At 42.4% G+C, this 19,163-nt stretch overlaps 1 protein-coding gene across 2 annotated transcripts; it reads right to left on the minus strand.

Annotated features, from left to right (window-relative positions):
- Positions 1 to 106: 106 nt before the first annotated feature.
- Positions 107 to 18,013, minus strand: LOC101174165 (sodium-coupled neutral amino acid transporter 3). 2 transcript variants are annotated; one of them, XM_011472983.2, is made up of 17 exons: positions 17,831 to 18,013; positions 13,114 to 13,986; positions 6,780 to 6,893; positions 6,622 to 6,691; positions 5,600 to 5,715; positions 5,205 to 5,278; positions 5,034 to 5,126; positions 4,876 to 4,957; positions 4,289 to 4,371; positions 4,110 to 4,168; positions 3,874 to 3,990; positions 3,587 to 3,666; positions 2,656 to 2,756; positions 2,111 to 2,235; positions 1,797 to 1,941; positions 806 to 909; positions 107 to 728 (listed from the first exon to the last, which is right to left on the minus strand). In XM_011472983.2, exons 3-17 carry the CDS (start codon positions 6,839 to 6,841, stop codon positions 624 to 626), a joined length of 1,416 nt encoding a protein of 471 aa, XP_011471285.1. In that variant the 5' UTR covers positions 6,842 to 6,893; positions 13,114 to 13,986; positions 17,831 to 18,013; the 3' UTR covers positions 107 to 623. The 2 variants fall into 2 exon arrangements, with proteins under 2 accessions (XP_011471285.1, XP_004086391.1); XM_004086343.3 differs by lacking the exon at positions 13,114 to 13,986.
- Positions 18,014 to 19,163: the final 1,150 nt, after the last annotated feature.

A 19,163-nucleotide genomic window follows, 5' to 3' on the forward strand; every position in this document is an offset into this window, starting at 1 on the left:
TGATGATCATCAGCACACGCTCACTGATCACCTGATGCTGCACACGTGTGTACATGTGTGTGCCAGCTGTGTTGTCCAGCACCACACACGTCAGTCGAGCAGGTTACAATATTTGGAAAATCTTTATTAAACATTTAACGATTATTTCTGAAAACAAATCACAAATTTTTTGAAGGGGTTCACAGTTGCATGAAGTAAAATTACTTTACAAATATAAAAGTCCCATCATCTTACAGCTATGGCTTCTTCATCACATGATGCAGCATTAAACCTCAAGCACCATGTTGGATTTGTGTGAACAGCATTTTCAGGCCTCAAGGTAAGCACACACTCTCATTAACCCTTTCTCAGAAAACTGTTGGAAAACGCCACTTTTAGCCTTCATAAAGCCACGGTTCCTCTGTGGTTGAGGGTCTTCCGTGATTGCATGCTCGTCGGCATGGAGCTCCACCCGTGATGGATGCAGAGCTGGTGAAAGGTAACTACAGCAGTCAACACTGTGGAGGAGCATGCTAACAAAGATGGTCCAGCTGAAACCAGAGCCTTCCAGCCTTGCACTCGTTTTTTTCTTGTCTTCTGCTGGAGGTTCTCCGTTTTGGTGCCTGTAGTTTAAGGAGGGCTCATCAATGGCCACCAAGATTTCGCTTTTCTCCACTCGTCCAGTCAATTCCAATGAATGTCAGACTCATGATCATGAAAATGAAGCCCAGAGAGGTGAAGCACGCAGCCTGGAAAAGCAAAGAACAAAGTCACTGCAGCATCTCCATCTTTCCTTCTCCTGAAACACTCTGTCTGGAAACCCCACCTGGATCTTTGGCCTGGAGTTCATTGGCTCCTGAGTCTTGGGAACAATGCGGATATAGAACAGCCCGGGAAGGATGAAGATCAAGGTGGGGGCAGTGGTGGCTCCTGCGCTCAGAAATGTCAACATGACGTTCACTTAGAAACGGCTCAGCCTCATGCAGTGCTTTCCTGTCTTTATCAAGACACAAGGCGCTTTGCCAGTGGGCAAGCAGGGCGGAGCTGAACCTGCGACCTTCTGATGGGCTGAGTTCACTCCACTACCTTTAGAGTTTATCTCAACTGTTCTCAGAGCCAAGAGTTCAGAGATATGGTGTCACCGTTGTGAACATCTGCTTGATAATAAACTGAAATTCAATGAACAGAATTAACGTTTTTGGCTCTTAATCCTATAGACAGGTCAGTCTGGAGCTACATGCACATTTGAGCCCAGTGAGACTGATAGAGCAGGGATACAGCTTTGTTTTGAATAATCCATTTATCAGAAACTTACGCAAAAAGTGTCTTGACCCTGAAGCAACACAGCGGTTGGAAAAAGACCTGTACTTTCTTCAGGTGGAACCAAATAAAACGGTGGTGGTGTTTTTTTAGCCCAAATTTTGGTGCTTCTTAGGTACTTCAATGGATTGAAATAATTTATTTTCAATCAACACGAGTTCAGTCTGTGAGGATGCTGTGATGCCAGGATTTAATCTTCTCCCCCACAAAATTAGGGGGTCAGACAGATGCTGAAAAAAATGAAGCGGATGAACCAAATGTTTGCAGCTTCAAAAACTTCAGAGACACTTGGAATCAAATACGTAAACTTAAGGTAATTTTGGCCCTATGCAGGGTTCAGTGTCCTGCCCCCGTGGGGGTTTTGTCACAAGCCAGCGTTTATGGTGAAAGTCTCTCAGTGTGTGGCCCTGTGACAGAATGGTACCCTGTTCAGGGTGCATGCATGGATGGATGCATGGGATCTTTGTGTCATTTAGGCGTTGATGTTTATATCTCACCAGTGATGCCAAAAATGTCTCGAATGTTGGGGACAAAGATGACCAACAGGTTCACAGCAAACAGCAGGCAGACAGCAATGCCAATGTGCCGAACCCAGTGGAAAGGTTTTCCTGGAAACAGCAGCTGGAGGAGGGCGCGGCGGATCTGGCAGAGAAAGAAAGACGTCCACAAAGAACCCAGTTATCTTTAAACCACAGCAAAAAGATTTGACAAACTAGATATTTTTAAGGGCTTTTTTGGATGCCTCCTTTACGGCCTTAGTTTTTTCATACTTATTTGAATTATAATATACTGAATCATCTTGAGTCCTTACAGGAAACAGCACCACAGGCACCGTGAGAGTCACAGCCACCAGGACGGCCAGCCGCACACACAGGATAAGGGTGTCCAGAGGGTCCACCTCGCTGTAGGTGTGAAGGAGCTCTGCCTCAGTGTGTTCTGCGTGCACACACACACACACACACACACACACAGTCATACATACACATGCATAAAAACATCTACATATGAACATGTTGACATGAACGCACACATGTACCGACACATGCATGCACAAAACATTGATACACACATTGACATGCACATATGCATGCACACATTGTTATCAATTTGTGTTTAAAGACGTAATCTAATTTTACACACAAACTCATGCGTATTCTTTCCTGAGACTGACCAAAAGTGCAGAGTGCACAACTTCTAGTCATTGTGGATTAGACAAGTCACAGTATTTAAACATCAGTCTATTGCTTCATTATTTCGGATTCCTTTCCACTTCTTGACGATAGGACAGAGTGGTGCTTACCCTTTGGCAATGCACTGGCATTAAACTGTGGTACAGAGTAAAGAGGTTTTTCTCACCGTAGAAGGTCAGATAGCCAAAAACAGCGGTGAAGAAGTACATGACGAACATCCCCAAGATGGAAACGTTGCCAATGTTCTGCATTCTTCTCTTGGTTGGGCTTCCGGGGAAAAACATGACAGACGTTTCAAACAGGAAATCATGGATCATTTAGAAATTTACTCACATTTTTGCGTAACACAGAAATGGAAATGAAGCAGAGTTAACGTTCAATTTAGGGTTCTACTTTAACTGTCTAAACTGAGGTCAGAAGTAGTGCATTCACAAAATGAAACCCCCACAGCAGTTGCGCATAGTCCACTTACTGATTGAATATCCTATTAAATATTTCCAAATACTCTGCTCTTTCTTATTCAAAAGGATTTTTATACTGATTTTGTCAGAAATTTTAGTTTTTGAAGAATCCAAATGTAAGAGAAATGGGAATAGGAATAATGAGCTGACCTGCTGATAGATATAACTGCATAAGAAAAGTGGGAAAGAACACTTTTCAACGTTTTCACAGGTTTTAGCTTTTCATGCATCATAGACAGAATTACCTTCTTCAGCCAATACATCAGCTGCAGAAAGACAACACCATTTCCCGTTTGCAGTGTTTTTACCAAACAACACAACCAATAAGACCCAAATATAAATGTCAGCACTGCTTTGCAAGTTTCTCGGCTCAACGCAGAACCATCAATCATGCTTTAATTTTTAACGGTGTCTATAAACCTCTACCTTTCAAATGTTTCCTATTGCTGTATTTTCATATTACCTGTTATTTTAAATCTACCTGGTGTCTTTTGAGGGCCCCCACATAATAAAAGTGATGTCTAATGTCCAGATTGCCACCAAACATGTAAAGCAGGAGTGCACCTTTTAAAAGCAAAAAGAGGAAATTGGGCTGCCTCAGATGTTGAGCTTTGTGGATGTTAGTTGGTTTCTTACTTGCTGAGTTCAGTGTAGATGGGAAGAACTTCAGGGTGACAGACGAAAGCGAATGCCAGGATGGGGATTGTGTATGCAGTCTGCAAATGAAGTCACAGTTTAAATTCCCCTGTCAGTCTTCTTGGAAGGCCATGAAGAAAATGCCCAGACTTGTTTGCTTTGTGACAGGATCTGCCTGAACTGAGCTGCAGGCCACACACGTGCTCCATGTTCTGAGGGAGCTTTTCCCTATGCACATGCACAGACACATGCACATACTTTTGTGTACTTGGGAATACTGGTCACACCTCCTGATTGATGGTGAAGAACTTGGATGTGCAGGTGCTTTCTGGAATGGCAGTGTCCACCGTGGAGTTGCCAAATCTTTCAAGAGGGCAGGCAATGTTGAATTTCTTGTAGATGACCTGATGTGACAGAGAAACAGAGATCCCTCTTTGTTTTTTCATAAGGGTTTCAGCTGTACTTCTCAGTTTGGTGGGTGACCAAAAGGTTGGCAGCTCTATTCAATGTTGAGACAACTCACGGCTGAGAGGAAGAAAACCATGCAGGACAGAGAGAATCCACTTGTGTAGCCCAGGTATCCTACAGAATGCAAGAATGTCAGCTCATGTAAATGTTTCAAAGCAGGCAGACAGCTTTGATTGTTATCGCTAAAAAATCTACAGTATTGCATTTTTAGGCCTGCGAGGTGAAAGGGCTCACCCAGGTGTTTCATTAAGGCCAGTGGTAGGATGATGCAAGTGGTAACGATGATAATCAGGTAGTTTCCATTCATGTACCAGTTTCTAAAGCAGAACAGAAACAGTTGACATGTTTTAATGGTTCTGTGTCTGCACACGCTAACCCTCCAAGACAGTTGAGGTGCTTATTGGACAAGTCTTTGTCACAGGCAATGACCTGCAGGGTGCTGCAGGTTTTTAGGTTGTCCAGACTCGTGGTGGGTTATAGTGAGGACCAGCTGCATCTTAAAGGGAGCACAGGTGTTGCAGTGAGGCTCATGCCTTGAGGGGCATAAAATGGAACATGCCATTGTTGTGCGTGTGGTGAGTATATCATGATATGCTTGTAAGGAAAATGTAAGTTGCACACACTTTATGCCTTTATGCCACACTCTAGTGATTATCAGTTCCAGCTTCATCGCTCTAATGGAAACCATATAAACATAAGGTTCATGGATTTGTGGGAATGTTTGCTGTTCCTGCATCACAAAAATCGAGTTGTCTTGGGCAAGATCAATACATATTGCAAGTTAATCTGTAGATAGGGAGCAACAATTGTGCCTTACTCACTCTGAAGGGGAAGTATGACCAAGAAACGTCTGGATTACCAGCGGCAACTCGTATTTTACAATGAACAGGTAGCTGGACATGGCTGCAGGACAGAGGAAGAGTGGTAACAACACACTCAAACAAGGACATTTGCACCTGTACTCCTAACAAAGCCTCACCTCCTATGTTATGTAGTGTTATGGTCACACCAGCTAAGATCTTCCCAGTCTCACCAAAAGCTCTGAGACCGAGCTGCTCATAAGCTCGGATACCTTAAGAGACCAGAAACAAGCAGTGGTTCAAAACGCAGACAGTGACGGGGATGCGCATGCACAGGCTGAAGGTCTTACCCACAACTCCAGCACTGCGCAGCAGCAGATGGATGGAGTAACAGGACAGGCAGGCGATGCAGGTCAGCAGGATCCTGGGAAAGAAACAAGGATGCATTCATGTGGAATGGACATTAACTTGAATTGCCTCTTCCCCATCAAACCTCAAAAGCAGTTTCTTTCACTGTTTTTGTGTCCCATGCAGTGAGTTTGTGATTATACTGCAACTACTATTATGAAACTGCATGGACAGGAACTATAATTAATAAAAGAGGACCTCCCTCACTACAACATCTGTTATTTTAATTTCAGACTAGATTTACAGAGGTTTGGAGGACTTCAGGAAACCACAGTCTGAAGAAGCCTGACTGTGTTACATTACTGAAAATCCCAGCCTGGGTCTGAGTGTAACTCACAGAAAAAGGATGATGCCAGTGTTTGACATGGCATATGATAGTCCCAGGATGCCGCTGCCCATGATAGCGTTGCTCAGGTTAAAAACAGACATTCCAAAGGAGGTTTTTCCTTCAAACTGTAAAAGAAAAGGCATATGCAGAGATTTATTGAATCCAGTCCGGTAATAGGGTGTCAGGGTGTCACAGACAAACCATCCAGTAGTTTTTGGGTTTGATATGTTGTCACCATACCAAGTTTAAAAGTTTAAATAAAAAAGTTCCAATGAAAGCTTTAATGTTGTTTAAATGATTTTAAAGTACAGGAGGATAATCCTGATAAAGTTTATGAGTCTACTTCACACGGATCTGCTGCTGTGTGACAATAACAGTGGGGCAACAAAAAGTATTCAGTCAGCCACCAATTGTACAAGTTCTCCAGCTTCAAAAGATGAGAGAAGCCTGTAATTTTCATCATAGGTAAACCTCAACTATGAGAGAAAATGAGAAACAAAATCCAGAAAATCACATTGTCTGATTTATAAAGAATTTGTTAATTATGGGGAAGATAAATTTTTGTTCATCTGTAAACAGGCCAGATTTCTGTCTGTCACAGACCTGTAACTTCTTCTGTAGAGGATCCTCTGAAACCTGTTTGAACTGGTTATCTATAGAAAGACACCTGTCCACAACCAAACAGTCACTCTCCAAACTCCACTATGGAGACCAAAGAGCTGTCTGAGGACACCAGAAACCAAACTGTTGACCTGCACCAGACTGGAAGCTGAATCTGCAACAGGTAAGAAGCTTGGTATGAAGAAATCTACTGTGGGAGCAATTATGAGGAAATGGAAGACATACAAGACCACTGATAATATCCCTCAATCTGGGGCTCCCACCCAGATCTCACCCCGTGGGGTCACAATGATCACAAGAACGGTGAGCAAAGATCCCAGAACCACACTTAACTTGTCATGAAGACTTCATGACAAGTTAAAAAAAAGTTCATAGCTTTAGAATGAAACCCAGGCTTGTGTCATACTCACATCTGTGAACTGCGGTCTTTTTGAATCTTCGTCTTTGTGCTGCAGGAACTTTTCTTCTTCTGGAAGAAGTCTGCCATGAAAAAACAAGAGCAGCATTCATTTTTCCCCACCATTTCAACAGCACTAACGGTGAGCCAGCAGAGTGAACTTAGGCCTACCCTCCTTCCAAAGGCCCATCAGCGTCATGGTGAGATCCATTGGAAAGCTTCTGCAGCTCCATGTTGTCTGAGCGTCAGAAGGCCAGCAGATAATCTTGGACTTAACAGGATGGTCTTGATGTGAATAGAAAAAACAAAAAACACATTTTTAGAATTACTGTTAACATGAGACATGCACTTTGACTTTTTGAGCAAGTGCTCTCACCTTCATTACATGCAAACCTCTCCTAAACTTGCATAATCACTTTCAGGGTCATGCGGTTGCTGGAGCCTATCCCTGCTACTGTTCGGCAAAGGGTGGTAACATCCTAGACAGGTCACCAGTTTGTTGCAATTCACTTTCATTACCTTGTACATCAATAAATAATTTAGCAATCACTTTGTCCACTGAGATTCACAGATGCATTTTTCAGTTTGGGCGCACTGTTGGGATAGGCCTCCTACCAGAAGATACAATAGCTGTCTAATCTGGGATTTAAACCTTTGACCAACATGTTTGCAGTGCTACTGTTCACAGTGTAGCACAGGCTCTTTTAAGCACATGGACAGTCTTGAGTGTTTAGTTACAGTGACAACTAGAAGTTCATGCAAGATGGAAACAATTCTATTTCATCCCCTCCAAAGGAAATGGTGTTTTTGGTGTTTTCAACATGTTCTTATGGGATTTTCTCATGATGGAGGACATGTATAAAGTAATTTAAGCTTAAAATTGCATTTCTGATTTTTCTTCTTAATTCAAATCTGGACGAATCAAAAGCAGAAGAAAAACTGCCGTTTGAAACAGCTCTCAGTGGTGACGTAGAAACTGAAATGGGCGGGTCAAAATCTCCCCGCCCTGCTCTATTCTGATTCATCCACTTACACCCACACCTCAGAGGTGATTTTCTGATGAACTCCTGCTGCTCTGCAGAAACTGTCCTAGAAAACAACACAGATCTTGGGGTTTTGGCTAAAAATGGCATTACCAAAATTAAAAGACCTTTGGGAAAACTTTGACAGTAGATCAAAAGATGACTGGAGTGGGAATCTTCTGATAGGTTTACAGGTAGCTTTGCCTCCCGGTGTGAATAGATAATTCACACTCATTCACAAGGTTGCTTCTCCAAACAACATATAGGCTACAGGAAGAAAATCAAATCCATCCATCTTCACAACCTGATGGATCCCTTTCAGGGTTGCTGGAGCCTATCCCAGCTACTGTTGGGTGGTAAACAGGTCATCAGTCTGTTGCAAGGCCACACACACAGTCACATGCACACCAAAAGGACAAGTCAGAATCTTTAATTAACCTATGAAGCATGTTTTTGGGCTGTGGGAGGAAGTCAGAGTGCCAGAAGCCATGAACACAAAAGCAGAACGTGCAAACTCCACACATGGTTAACCCTGTTGGGATTTGAACCAGGACCTTCTCAACTGTGAATTAAAGTGCTAACTACTAAACCCCTGTACAGCCTGCAACTCAAACCTTATAGAAGAACATGGTTAAAATGGAAAAATCTGCAAGAATTTCAGAATAGGTGTTAAAATGATCAGGAAAAACACAATAACCCAATGTTCCTGCTCATCATCTGCAAGAAAGGATCGGGATATTTGTCTCCAAGGATGTCCAACAGGTTGTTTTATTGCTGGTGTCAAATATAGAAACATGACAAAGAATTTCAGCTACAAGTGCTTTAAGTAAAGTTTAGATCACTGAAATAGTGCACTAAGTAGTGAGTAGTGAAGGAATTCGGACCCAACCAAAGTGTTAACTAAATGCTAAAATATATTTTTAGTTAGTTCCAATAGTGTTCACCTCACATTGGGTTGTGTTGTTCTTAAATTTCAATGGTGTGGTTGGGGGCATTAGTGGGCAAATGAATATCTGTGTGCGTGCTCATGGGCTGCAGGTTTCCTTAACTCTCTGAACCAAAGTTATGCGAGAACTGTTACAAAATAAGAGTTAAAATGTAAAAATGTTTGAAGGCTCTGTGGTTTTGCAGATAAGAGACTGTTTTGTGTTTGTTGTAGACATCAAACACAATCTTTTGGGCCCCATGTGAACAGACAGAGATAACAGCTGAGGCTGACGTCCCTGCCTGATCAAACACCAAGTTGGTTCCTCAAACATTGACACTGTGTTCCGCACCTTTCATGTTGACTTCCTGAGAGTAGAAGCACGTTTCAGGTGGTATTTTTAAAGGGGTCCCATCACATTATTACAATGACAAGTAAAGTATAGAAGTTCTGGCTAAACATAAAAAGTTGGTCAGTAATAAAACAACAACGTCGTTAAATGTTGTGTTTAGTGTGTTGTCTCAAAGTGCCACTGTTACCTTCCTGTTTTCAGGGTTTGCATGATGCGGTGCACCCACCCAGCCTGTGCTCCAATCACATTCAACATCTGTTTTGCAAGGACCTGCCTGAGCTGCAGAACTGTGGTATGGGCATTTGGTGTCAGTGATTATTACTGAGAACCAACCAGAATGAACTTTAGGATAATGTACAGTGCAGCCTCTGCCTGCCTGTGCCGGCTTCTGTGACGTTGTGTGTCTGAGTGTCCAGGTTCCAAGCCCAATACATGAACTCATATGGTCCCAACAATTAAACGTTTCTTTAAAGAAAGGGCATTTTGCAGGAACCACATCTGAATTAACAAATCAGAAACAGCATAAAATAAGTGTGTGCTTGGATTTGTACAGCTGGTTTGTGCCAGGTTATTGAACTATTTATATTACTTTATTTTATGTAATTTTTATTGAGGAACTCTATTTGGCTTTGTGGTCAAATTAGGATAAGGCAAAAACTACATGAGGTAGTTTTTGTTTGGAGTACTTTTTCTTGCAAGGTAAAAGTGACTTCACTCCTCTTGGATTTGACTTTATTATTATTTTTTACATATGGCGTATGCTTGTGTAGCAGGATGAGTTAATTGGGCTCCCAGGTGTAGGCACTCCAGTCCTGGTGCTGCTAATTGGCACCAGGCCACCTATATAGTGGGACGGAGCTGGCTTCTGCTCATTCCTGCCTGAGACTGCCTCCCTGGGTTCCTGCACCTGGAAGTGCAGTGCCGTGGATGTCACCACTCCAGGTCGTACAGCCGGTGGGCTTGTGACTGGGGTGGAGGCGAAATGGGAACGGAGCGCATCGCTCCGGTTCCTGGTGATATCCCCCACTGACTGTGTGATTGGTGGAGCCCGCTGCTGCTGCTTTGCTTTTATCGTTTTTGCGGTGATTTCTCTGTCCGGGTCCCACCCCCGCCACGACGGAACCGGTTGGAGCGAACGCCCAGCTCACGGAGACCTCGTTGCTGCGGCATCTCACCGGACTGTGGACGGCTCCCACCAGCTGATCGGCGGTGGTTGGGCGGCTTACCAGCGCCCCGGAACACTAATCATCTTTTTAATCTTTATTTTTAATTGTGTGTCTTTTATTGATATTGCCAATTTTATTCTTGTTTCAGGAGGTAGGAGGCCGAGGTGGTGGACTGCTGTGTCTGGTGGTGGGTCCCAGTGTGCTGTGTGGTTTCCCTCACGTGTGCAGTGGTTCACAAAAGGGTGTTTGCATTGTCTTTACGCTGTTTTTAGCCACCTCGGTAAGCTCCTCCTCCAGAACATTTTTAACTGACTTTTATCAAGGATTGTTTTATTAAAAGGTTTCTTAACATTTTTTTTAACTGAATCCTAATAAATTATATTTTAAAACAAAACCACAGCCTCTGCCTTGGTTTAGAGCAGGACCTGCACCTGCCTTACTTCAAAATATTTTCCTGGGGCTCAGCAGCCCCAGGTGGCGTTGTCAACCCGTTTTCTCGTGTTGCCACACTTGTATTGCGCTTTTCTTTCTTCATGTAGGCCCAAAGGTATTTACTGTCACAGTCCCATTCACCCATAAACACACATTCAAACACTGATGGTGGTGTAGGAACAAAAACTGTTCGGCTGCAATAAGTGTTCGGGGGCCTGACACTAATGATGACGGTAATCCCACTTGGACAAACCACGTAGCGTGGAGATCTCCTCGGGCTCTACATATTTCATTTCACGTTTCCTTTTGTAACCTAAAGTTCTTTTCCCTCATAAGTTGTGTCTGACATTATTCTTTGTGATGTTTATAAAGAGATTTTGTCACAACCCAGTTTGTGGCTGTTAAAATGAACTGGCTGCTCTGTGCGAGCGAACCGTGTCTCTGAGCAAAGCAGCTAGACTCGTAGCTTCGTGTTTGCAGGCAGAGGAGGGTGCTTTGTTACGGTGTGTGCTCTGGAGGAGGCTTTGGAAAAGAGGCTTTGGCTTTGGGGCGGTGTGTGAGCGGGCGTAGGCGGCTTTTGAATGAACAGTCCTGAGAAACCGTGCAAACCATGTGAATTTGTGTTTCCAGTCGGGTCCAGACAAAATAAAGGCTGATGTAATTCCAGTTTAAGTTCATCCATGGCTAAATGCTGTTAGCACATTTTAGCCTAATCCCAACCCTTATTCCGGGTCTGTTCTGCCAAAAATAAAGCATTGGCTGCACGGATTTAAAAAACTATAAGGGAACATGCACTTAATAATAATCATAACAATAATTAAAGCCCATTTAGAAGATCATCTCGCTCTATGACGGACCTTTGTTTACAACGGGTCTCATAATTTCTTTTTCTAGGATTGTACCATATTTTGTCTCTTCTACAATCGTACCGAAATTTGTCGGGACCAGTCACAATCTTACACATCATTGGACCAACGTGCAGCCAAGGCCCCCGAACACTTATTGCAGGCCGAACAGTTTTTGTACCTAGAAAAACACTGGTGCCAAACACCGGTGCCAACCTTCCACCAGAGGCAAAGAGGAGTTCAGTGTCTTGCCCAAGGACACTTCGACATAAGGCAGGCAGGAATCAAACTTGCAATATTCCAATCAGTGGTCGACCGCCCTACCACGTCCGTGAGAAGTGACTGAGCATGGGGCTGTTTTAGGGCTGCACGATATGAGGAAAACTCGCGATATGCGATAATGGTGATTAATATTGCGATAACGATATAATTTGCGGTATATAAACAAATATCAAACCAACCAAAAACATAATTTCCATTTCAATGCAACAGTATAAAAATTATACTCCAAATGACCCTTGTCGACATAGGAGGCAAACATAAACATAAAAGGGCTCATCTGATCAACAGCGTAAACGGGTCCTTCCGATTGGTAAATGCATAAAGGGATTTATTTCATTTATTCAATATTTCAAGCTGCCATGAGTTTGTTTTAGCACATTTAACCCTTGTGCCATCTTAGATGACCCCCCCCCCCTTCCATTGACGTGTTCTCCCTACCATGACAAAGGTGGATAAAGGTGGAAAGATTTCATGTAATCCATGGACACCAGTGAAGATCACAAATCATTGAAGAAAAAAGGTTCAGAGCACTGTCTAGTGGGTCTACATGACCCAACTCCCGATGTTAAAGTGCCTAGGATAGCACAAGGGTCAAGGTAACCATTTATTGCGATTTTCGCCGTCTTTTGCGGTGTGCATATTGCACAGCTTGATGTCGCGATAACGATAAATTTGCGGTATATTGTGCAGGCCTAGGCTGTTTCATGTAGGACAGTGACAGACAGCGATGACACAAAGTCATGTGAAAAGAACTAAGCAAGGTCCAAGGAAAGTAAGTTCAAACAGTTTGAATTTTCCAATACAATGACAGTAAGAAGAAATAGAGGACTAACATTTACCACTCCAATGGAGATGTGTGCTTGGACCAGAAGCATCAAACCAGTTTTTCAGTGCCACTGCTTGTTTCAGATACTCCTGGACAACTACTTTTCTAATGTCCTGTCAGGGTGTCAGGAGGTTGGCTCTACGTATACTACTTTTTGGTCCTCCTGGCTTTCCGTCCACAAATCATGCCAGTGGCATTCTCTTGTATTTATACATTGCTCTGATTCAGTCCATCAAGTTGCTAATTTAAAATGGTTATTAAGCAGGTTCCAGTCTTTATATCAAGTCAAGTCCATGCCATGTCCTCTTCATATTTCTGACCACGAACAAGCCTCTGACCCTGTAACTCTTTCTTGGATGATTGCTATCAAATATGAAACAGTTTGTTGACTATGATCTTGGATTCTCCCTGTGGACTATTCTCCACGGAATCTTTCTTCATTTGAAAAATCATCACAACCACAAAGTGAAAGAGAGCCCTTATTTCAAGAACGTTCCATTGCCAGGATGAACTGCAGATTCCTCCAGGACAAACAGGGGTGTCACCTTCTGTTACCCATCAGCCATACTAGTGTCAGTCCAAGTTTATTCCCACATGATCAAGTTAGACTGACTTCTTTCCAGTGACCTCCTCTGAACTCACTAGAAGTACTTACCTTGGCTCCTTAATCTTCGGTCATTGGGAGATTCAGTTGTGTGGTGTTCCTTCTGCTGCTGGTGGTTTTCCCGTCAGCCTCAACTGCGTTTTGAATTAAAACGTCTGGCTTGTCCATTTTACAATCATGCTACATGAATTGTTTAGACTGCAATTCAAATCCTCTACGCTGCAGTCATTGTTGGAGTCATTTTAAAATTAATCTAGTCTTCTCCAAAATCCAACTTAACTGTTTAGTCATCATCTTTGTGCCATCCAAGGACATTTGTCACATAACTTGAATAATTGTTGAGAGAGGACTGTTTTGATGGAGTTTCATCTGGATGATTGTCTGATATTTTGCTGCACCATCCTCAGATGTAGTTGTCTTTATCTGTCTTTCTGTCTCAGATATCAGCAGAGCCCTTTTTCAAGCCTGCATCACTTCTGCTGTTGTCTCACTGTTGTTGTTCTCCACAGCTCTGGGTGTCTCATATTTTGTCCAGTCATCTTCAGCATCAAACTTGGGACCAGCTGAAGTTTAAGTGGCAGTTATTTGTTACAAGTTCCAAGATGTTGATTAGTATTTGATCTCTAATGTCTTAATCTTGCTCTGCGAAGGTCAGAAGAAGCCACATTCCGTCTTTGTAGAGAAAGAATGCACCACTGTCGTCCAGCTCTCAGATGGTCTGTAGATGTCACAGAGGAGTTGAAGCTGGCGGTGAGACTGCACCAAGGATCAGCTTTGAACTCTTTCTTGTTTCTGTGGTGATGGACAGACTGACAGATAAGAATAGACAGGAATCACTGCGAATCATAATGTTTGCAGATGACTTTCAGATCCGTGGGGAAAGCAGGGAGCAGGCGGACAAACATCTAGAGAGGTGTAGGTTTGCTATGGAAAGGAGAGGAATGAAGGTTAGCTGTAGAAAGACAGAGAATCTGTGTGTAAATGAGAGGAACTGCAAAAGAACGATGGGGTTACAGGGAGCAGAGGTGGAGAAGGTGGAGGACTTTAAGCAATAAGTAAATTTTGTTTTTGGAACTGTTCTTCCCTTAATGGACCAAGTGAGAATAGAGCAGAGAATTGTATCAACAGCTGTAATTAGACTTCATTTAGCTTTAAACCCATCAAACCAGCCTGGTCATACAAGGATCTGTAAACAAAAACTCAGAATCTTTACACTGATTAATGACCAATTACTTTCTATATGGATGGAGGGGAGTTTCTTTACCCAAACTCCTCCCAACCAAGGGGCTGGCTGTTAGTTTTCTAACTTGTTTTTTATCTTTCTGAGAACATCAACTGTCCCCGTGATCCTCAATTTGAAAACATTTCAAGAAAGAAGATTTTAAGTCCAGATGCCAAGACTCAACCTGAAGACCACATGTTTCTAGAATTGAGTTCTATTTTCGGTGAGTTTCTTTGGCTTTTAATCCCTACTTCTTGTGGAATTAAACAGTTTGGAATTTATTCAACTGTAAGACTACCTTCTTCCAGTTAGAGCTCAGAGAGTTTTAACCCATTTAACCCTCGCAACCCTGTGTCTCTTCCAACTGTACCAAAAAGAAACATGTATAATATCCTTTAGAGGTGGGGAACCCTAAAATCTATGACAAAGCAAGAAAAAAGGACTTTAAAAATGTATTTACTTTATACAAAACAAAAAGTAACATTACAAGATTTAAAGCAGTAAATTTACTACCTTGTGAATTTATGACTTTAAATCTCGTGAATTTACGAGATTAAAGACGAAGGAAGCATACGGAGCAGCAAGTAAACAGCAGAAAGCAGCAGAACAGACCGACTAAATTTAGTTGAACAGGTGAGCTGAATGTTTATTGATATTGTTCCAAATGGTTGGAAGCTTCTTTGTTTGATTTACGATTTATTAATGTTCTATTTATTGATTGTTGGCTTGCAGGATCTCTGCAGCCGTTGATGAAGCCCTCGGTGTCCCTGCAGCTGTCCACCTGAATCCTTTCTTCCTCCATCTCCATCAAATCTCTAAGTGACATTTCCTTCTGAGGAGACGCACTTTTTGGTATATTAAGGGTTCTTATGCTAATATAACAGACTATTGTCAGTCCTCTTTGTTGTTTTGTGTTGAAACGAGACATTTCCTTTGGAGGAGGGGGCGAATGTAACACTGCTTTGGTGTTCTGTGCATGACAGGTTCATGAGGTAAGGTGACAAATGGACTCTTTGGTATTTGAAGGAAAAGGAAAATAAAGTAGTGGTCCTCTACACCCAAAGGTATCTCTGAGGTCCTTATTTTACTTATGAAACCCTGCATTACCAATACCGAACCGCGGAAAGCTGGCTAAACTAACAATTATTTGATTTTGAGTCGCCAAAAGGTTCAGAATCTGTCTTTTAAAGTCAGTTTCAATCACTGACACGCATGAACATTAACAATTATCCATCTAACACATTCTCTTGACGTCCTGTGGATTTCTGCTTTTATTGTCTTCTTCCCTTGCAGCTGACATGATTTTACTTCAGTGTGGGGTATTTTAGGAAGACCTGGTGTACTACTGAAGACTTTCATAACTTTGTTTTCTCTCTCTGTTTGATTTACTTTTGTTTTGGTGGCCATTTTGGAGCCGCCATCTAATCATTAACTCTGATTAGACAAGGAGGAGTTTTCATCTGTTTTTACCACTATGGGGGAGACTTTAAAAACTATGGGCTCTTGTTTATTGGTTAGGAAAAGACAGAGAGTGATGTCGAGAGGAGGAGTAAAATAGCCAACGTGGTTGTTGTGTATTTCATAAGTCTTGTTAGTTGTCACACACCTTTATGGGTGAATTTTTGTCTCTGCACTTGACCCACCTCCAGGAGAAGTGGTAAACCGCAGATTTGGCAGCTTTTACTGCACAAATCTGTGATGGGGAAGTTGAAAAGCAGGCTTGAGATTTACTGATTTCTCCATCTGCCTACCTTTGTCTGCAGTCATGACCTTTCCGTCATGAGCTAAAGGAATGAATAAATGAATGAATAAATGAATTTGTTCTGCAGGGTGGCTGGGTTCCTTCTTGGAGACAGAGCGCTCAGATACAGCTTGCAGGTGTAGCCGTTGCTCCTGCAGTTTAAGAACAGCTACGGCATCTGTGTTATATGTTTCCTGGACACATGTCCAGCTGGTAAGGGGCTCTGGGGAATAATCAGGACACGCTGGAGTGTAAAAAAAATTATTTTTCATTTAATATCGAGTTTTAATCCTTCAGGGAGTTATCTTGTTAATAACGCAGCACCTTTGATTCAGGTTATGTTCTTATCTTCAGCGAGCCATACATATATACAAACTCCTTTATCACAGCTTTAACCTTTTTTTATATGCTATGTAGCGTTGTTACATTTTTGTCCATTTCATTCCTATTTTTTCTCTAGTTGTTTGCGAGACGGTCCTGTGAAAAGAGTTAACACTTTGGAAACATGAACACAGTTCCTGAGATGTATTATGTTATCTTGTTCCAAATGTTTTCTAAACCGTAATGGAAAATGCTGTAATGCAGGAACAGGTGATGAATTCAGGGAAAGGGTATTCCCTCAGTAAATCTTGGATTGATACTCAGCCATAGTTTCAATTTGTGTTAGTACGTTTATGTGTCCGCAGTTGTGTGTTAGAATGTGTGTATTTATGTGTGTGTTAGCATTTATCTGTGTTCACGTGGATGTGAGGCATGGACTACTACTGTATTACGGTTTGGTCTGTTTTTGTCCAAAAAAAGATCTTGTGCTGTTTTTCAGGAGGGTTAGGGTCTGACTCTGATCATTCAGATGTTATCCTCTGGTTTCCAGCTTCTATTTTAATTGTTACGAAGTTAAATCTTCTTGTAAACTCAGCAAATTCTGAGTCAATGTCTGGGGGATCAGTATGGTATAATAATGCTGCTTGAGTGTTGGCCTGAACAACCAGAGACTGTGTGTGAATGAAACAGTTTTATCTCCATGAGAATAGTGCTGATCATTCCACGTGTGTGTTCAGCTGCACGTGGCGGTTCTGTGGTGGCCTTGATGAACTTTTGACATCATATCCTGCCTTCTGTATGCTGCAGAACCCCCCACCCTCACACCCCCAGACACACTCCTCCAAAAAGATATCTGCTGAAAAAGAAGTTTTCCTCAAAAGTCCCTGTGGACTCCTCAGTCCTAAAGAATTCTTCGTCCCACGTGTCTGTTGACACTGTTAACTTGTTTAAGTGCACATATCTTACAGCGTGATCCTGGTTACAGTCTAAATTGTACAGTCTGGGACTCTAAGTGGGTGGAGGGAATACAGAGTGTACAGTGTGTGCCTAAATTAGATCCTCCCCTCTTTTCCATACATGGCCTGCAAAGTTTTACAGTTTATACAGAAACTTCTTTCCGTTTGTAATTTTGTAACACCAACAACATACAGCATCTATTTTTACTTCAACAGTTTTGTCCTAACCTTTAGTTTGCATGAAAGCATGTTCTAAAATCATTTTAAAATGCAAAAACAATTCCTCAAGAACTTCTTCACGACAGAAATCCATTGAGAAAATGTGAATAAAAATGAAAGAAAGAGGACTTTTATATTTTAATTCAGCATGTTCCCACTCCTAATGTCAGGAAGCGTGGAACCTGGTCTACTGCTGCCTCACGACTCGGATAAAGCTGTCAGAAGCTCAGCCTCTCCCTGAGCAGAGCCCTGAAGCAACCAAACATGTGGCAGCACAGCTCTGCAGCCCGGACAGCAGCACAGACTCACCTCTGGACAGTCAGCTGATGTGTGGCTCGGAAAGGGGTTAACTCCTGGTGTCAGGGGTGCAGTCTGGGCAGGGTCCACCGTAATGTTGGGTTGTTGTGGTGCCCAGCTGAGAGGCACAGAGGGTTTCAGGGAGAGGCTGCAGAGAGCAGGCAGGGGAAGGAGGAGGGCTGTGGTGAGCAGGAGTTTTGGGTTTCTGGTGATGTCACGACAAGGACACTCCTCTTCCTTTCCAAGAAAAAGGAAAACAGAAACAAGTTCAGTGTTTGTCTGCTAACGGATTGCTGTGTGGGGGATTGAAGACCACTGTGGTCTGCTTAGACACACTGCGCCCATTCAACTTTCTCTATATTTAAACTGTCTGCCCACTCCCAAAACAAGGGGAGGTGATCAACTCTGAGTTGCATAAGAAGCTGGTTGCTCGTGGGCAGTTCTGCTCCACAAGCAAACTAGAAATAGGGAGCTGTTTTGGATCGCTGTGGAAAAGTTCCATGGAAAGATAAATATATGAACTGCTGCTGGATGTGGTCTGAGGTGAACTGCAGCAGATGGTCCAACAAGCACACGTTTTACTATCAGTCTTGTTTTCTTTACAAAACTAGTTTGTCTTCAGGGTGTCTTTGTTTGATGGGTCTTGTTTTCCAGACCTGAACGTGTTACATCAGCAGTTTGATCATGCTATTGTTATTAGCTGAAAATGCCTGTTTGTATGTTTAGCTCTGAGGATTTGGTGTCTGTGGAGATTCTCAGTCATTCAGGTGATTTTCTCACAGGATTCTGTTCTTTAAAGCAAATTGACGTTAAAGTTTAATCTAGAACTCAGGAGTTAAACCTCAAACCTTGAGGAACAACTTTCTACAAACGTTCCATTTAACCTGCCACTGTAGCGTCTCAGGAGCAAAACACATCTGATTCAGGTAATTGACAGGAAAAAGGGTGGGGTTGTCAGAGTGTCAGAGTCTGACACCCCTGACAAGAAGATGTTTGCCTGCTCCTCTTGAGTCTTATTCTGTGCCTTGCTCGCGCTAAGAAGGTTCACTGAAAAGTGTTTATGACATATACGTAGATTGTTGGGATAGCAGTGAAAAGATATGTAGATCACATTAAAATATGTTTTAATGAGCCTAAATTCATCTGCTCACATTTCAGTGAGTTGCTGTGTCTCATCGTTGTGGTGTTGTCATTGTTTTAAAGAGAATTCTGTTAAGGAACTACTAGGTAGCTTTTAGGATGACGTCACAGAAGCGAGTACAGTGCAGTGGAACACAGAAAGGATGTAAAACGCATTTTCTGCTGTGTTAAAACAAACAGCCGGACCCTTTTTCTGTTAAGACGA

The sequence above is a fragment of the Oryzias latipes genome, chromosome 7 (genome assembly GCF_002234675.1).
Source record: "Oryzias latipes chromosome 7, ASM223467v1".
NCBI classification, from domain to species: Eukaryota; Metazoa; Chordata; class Actinopteri; order Beloniformes; family Adrianichthyidae; genus Oryzias; species Oryzias latipes.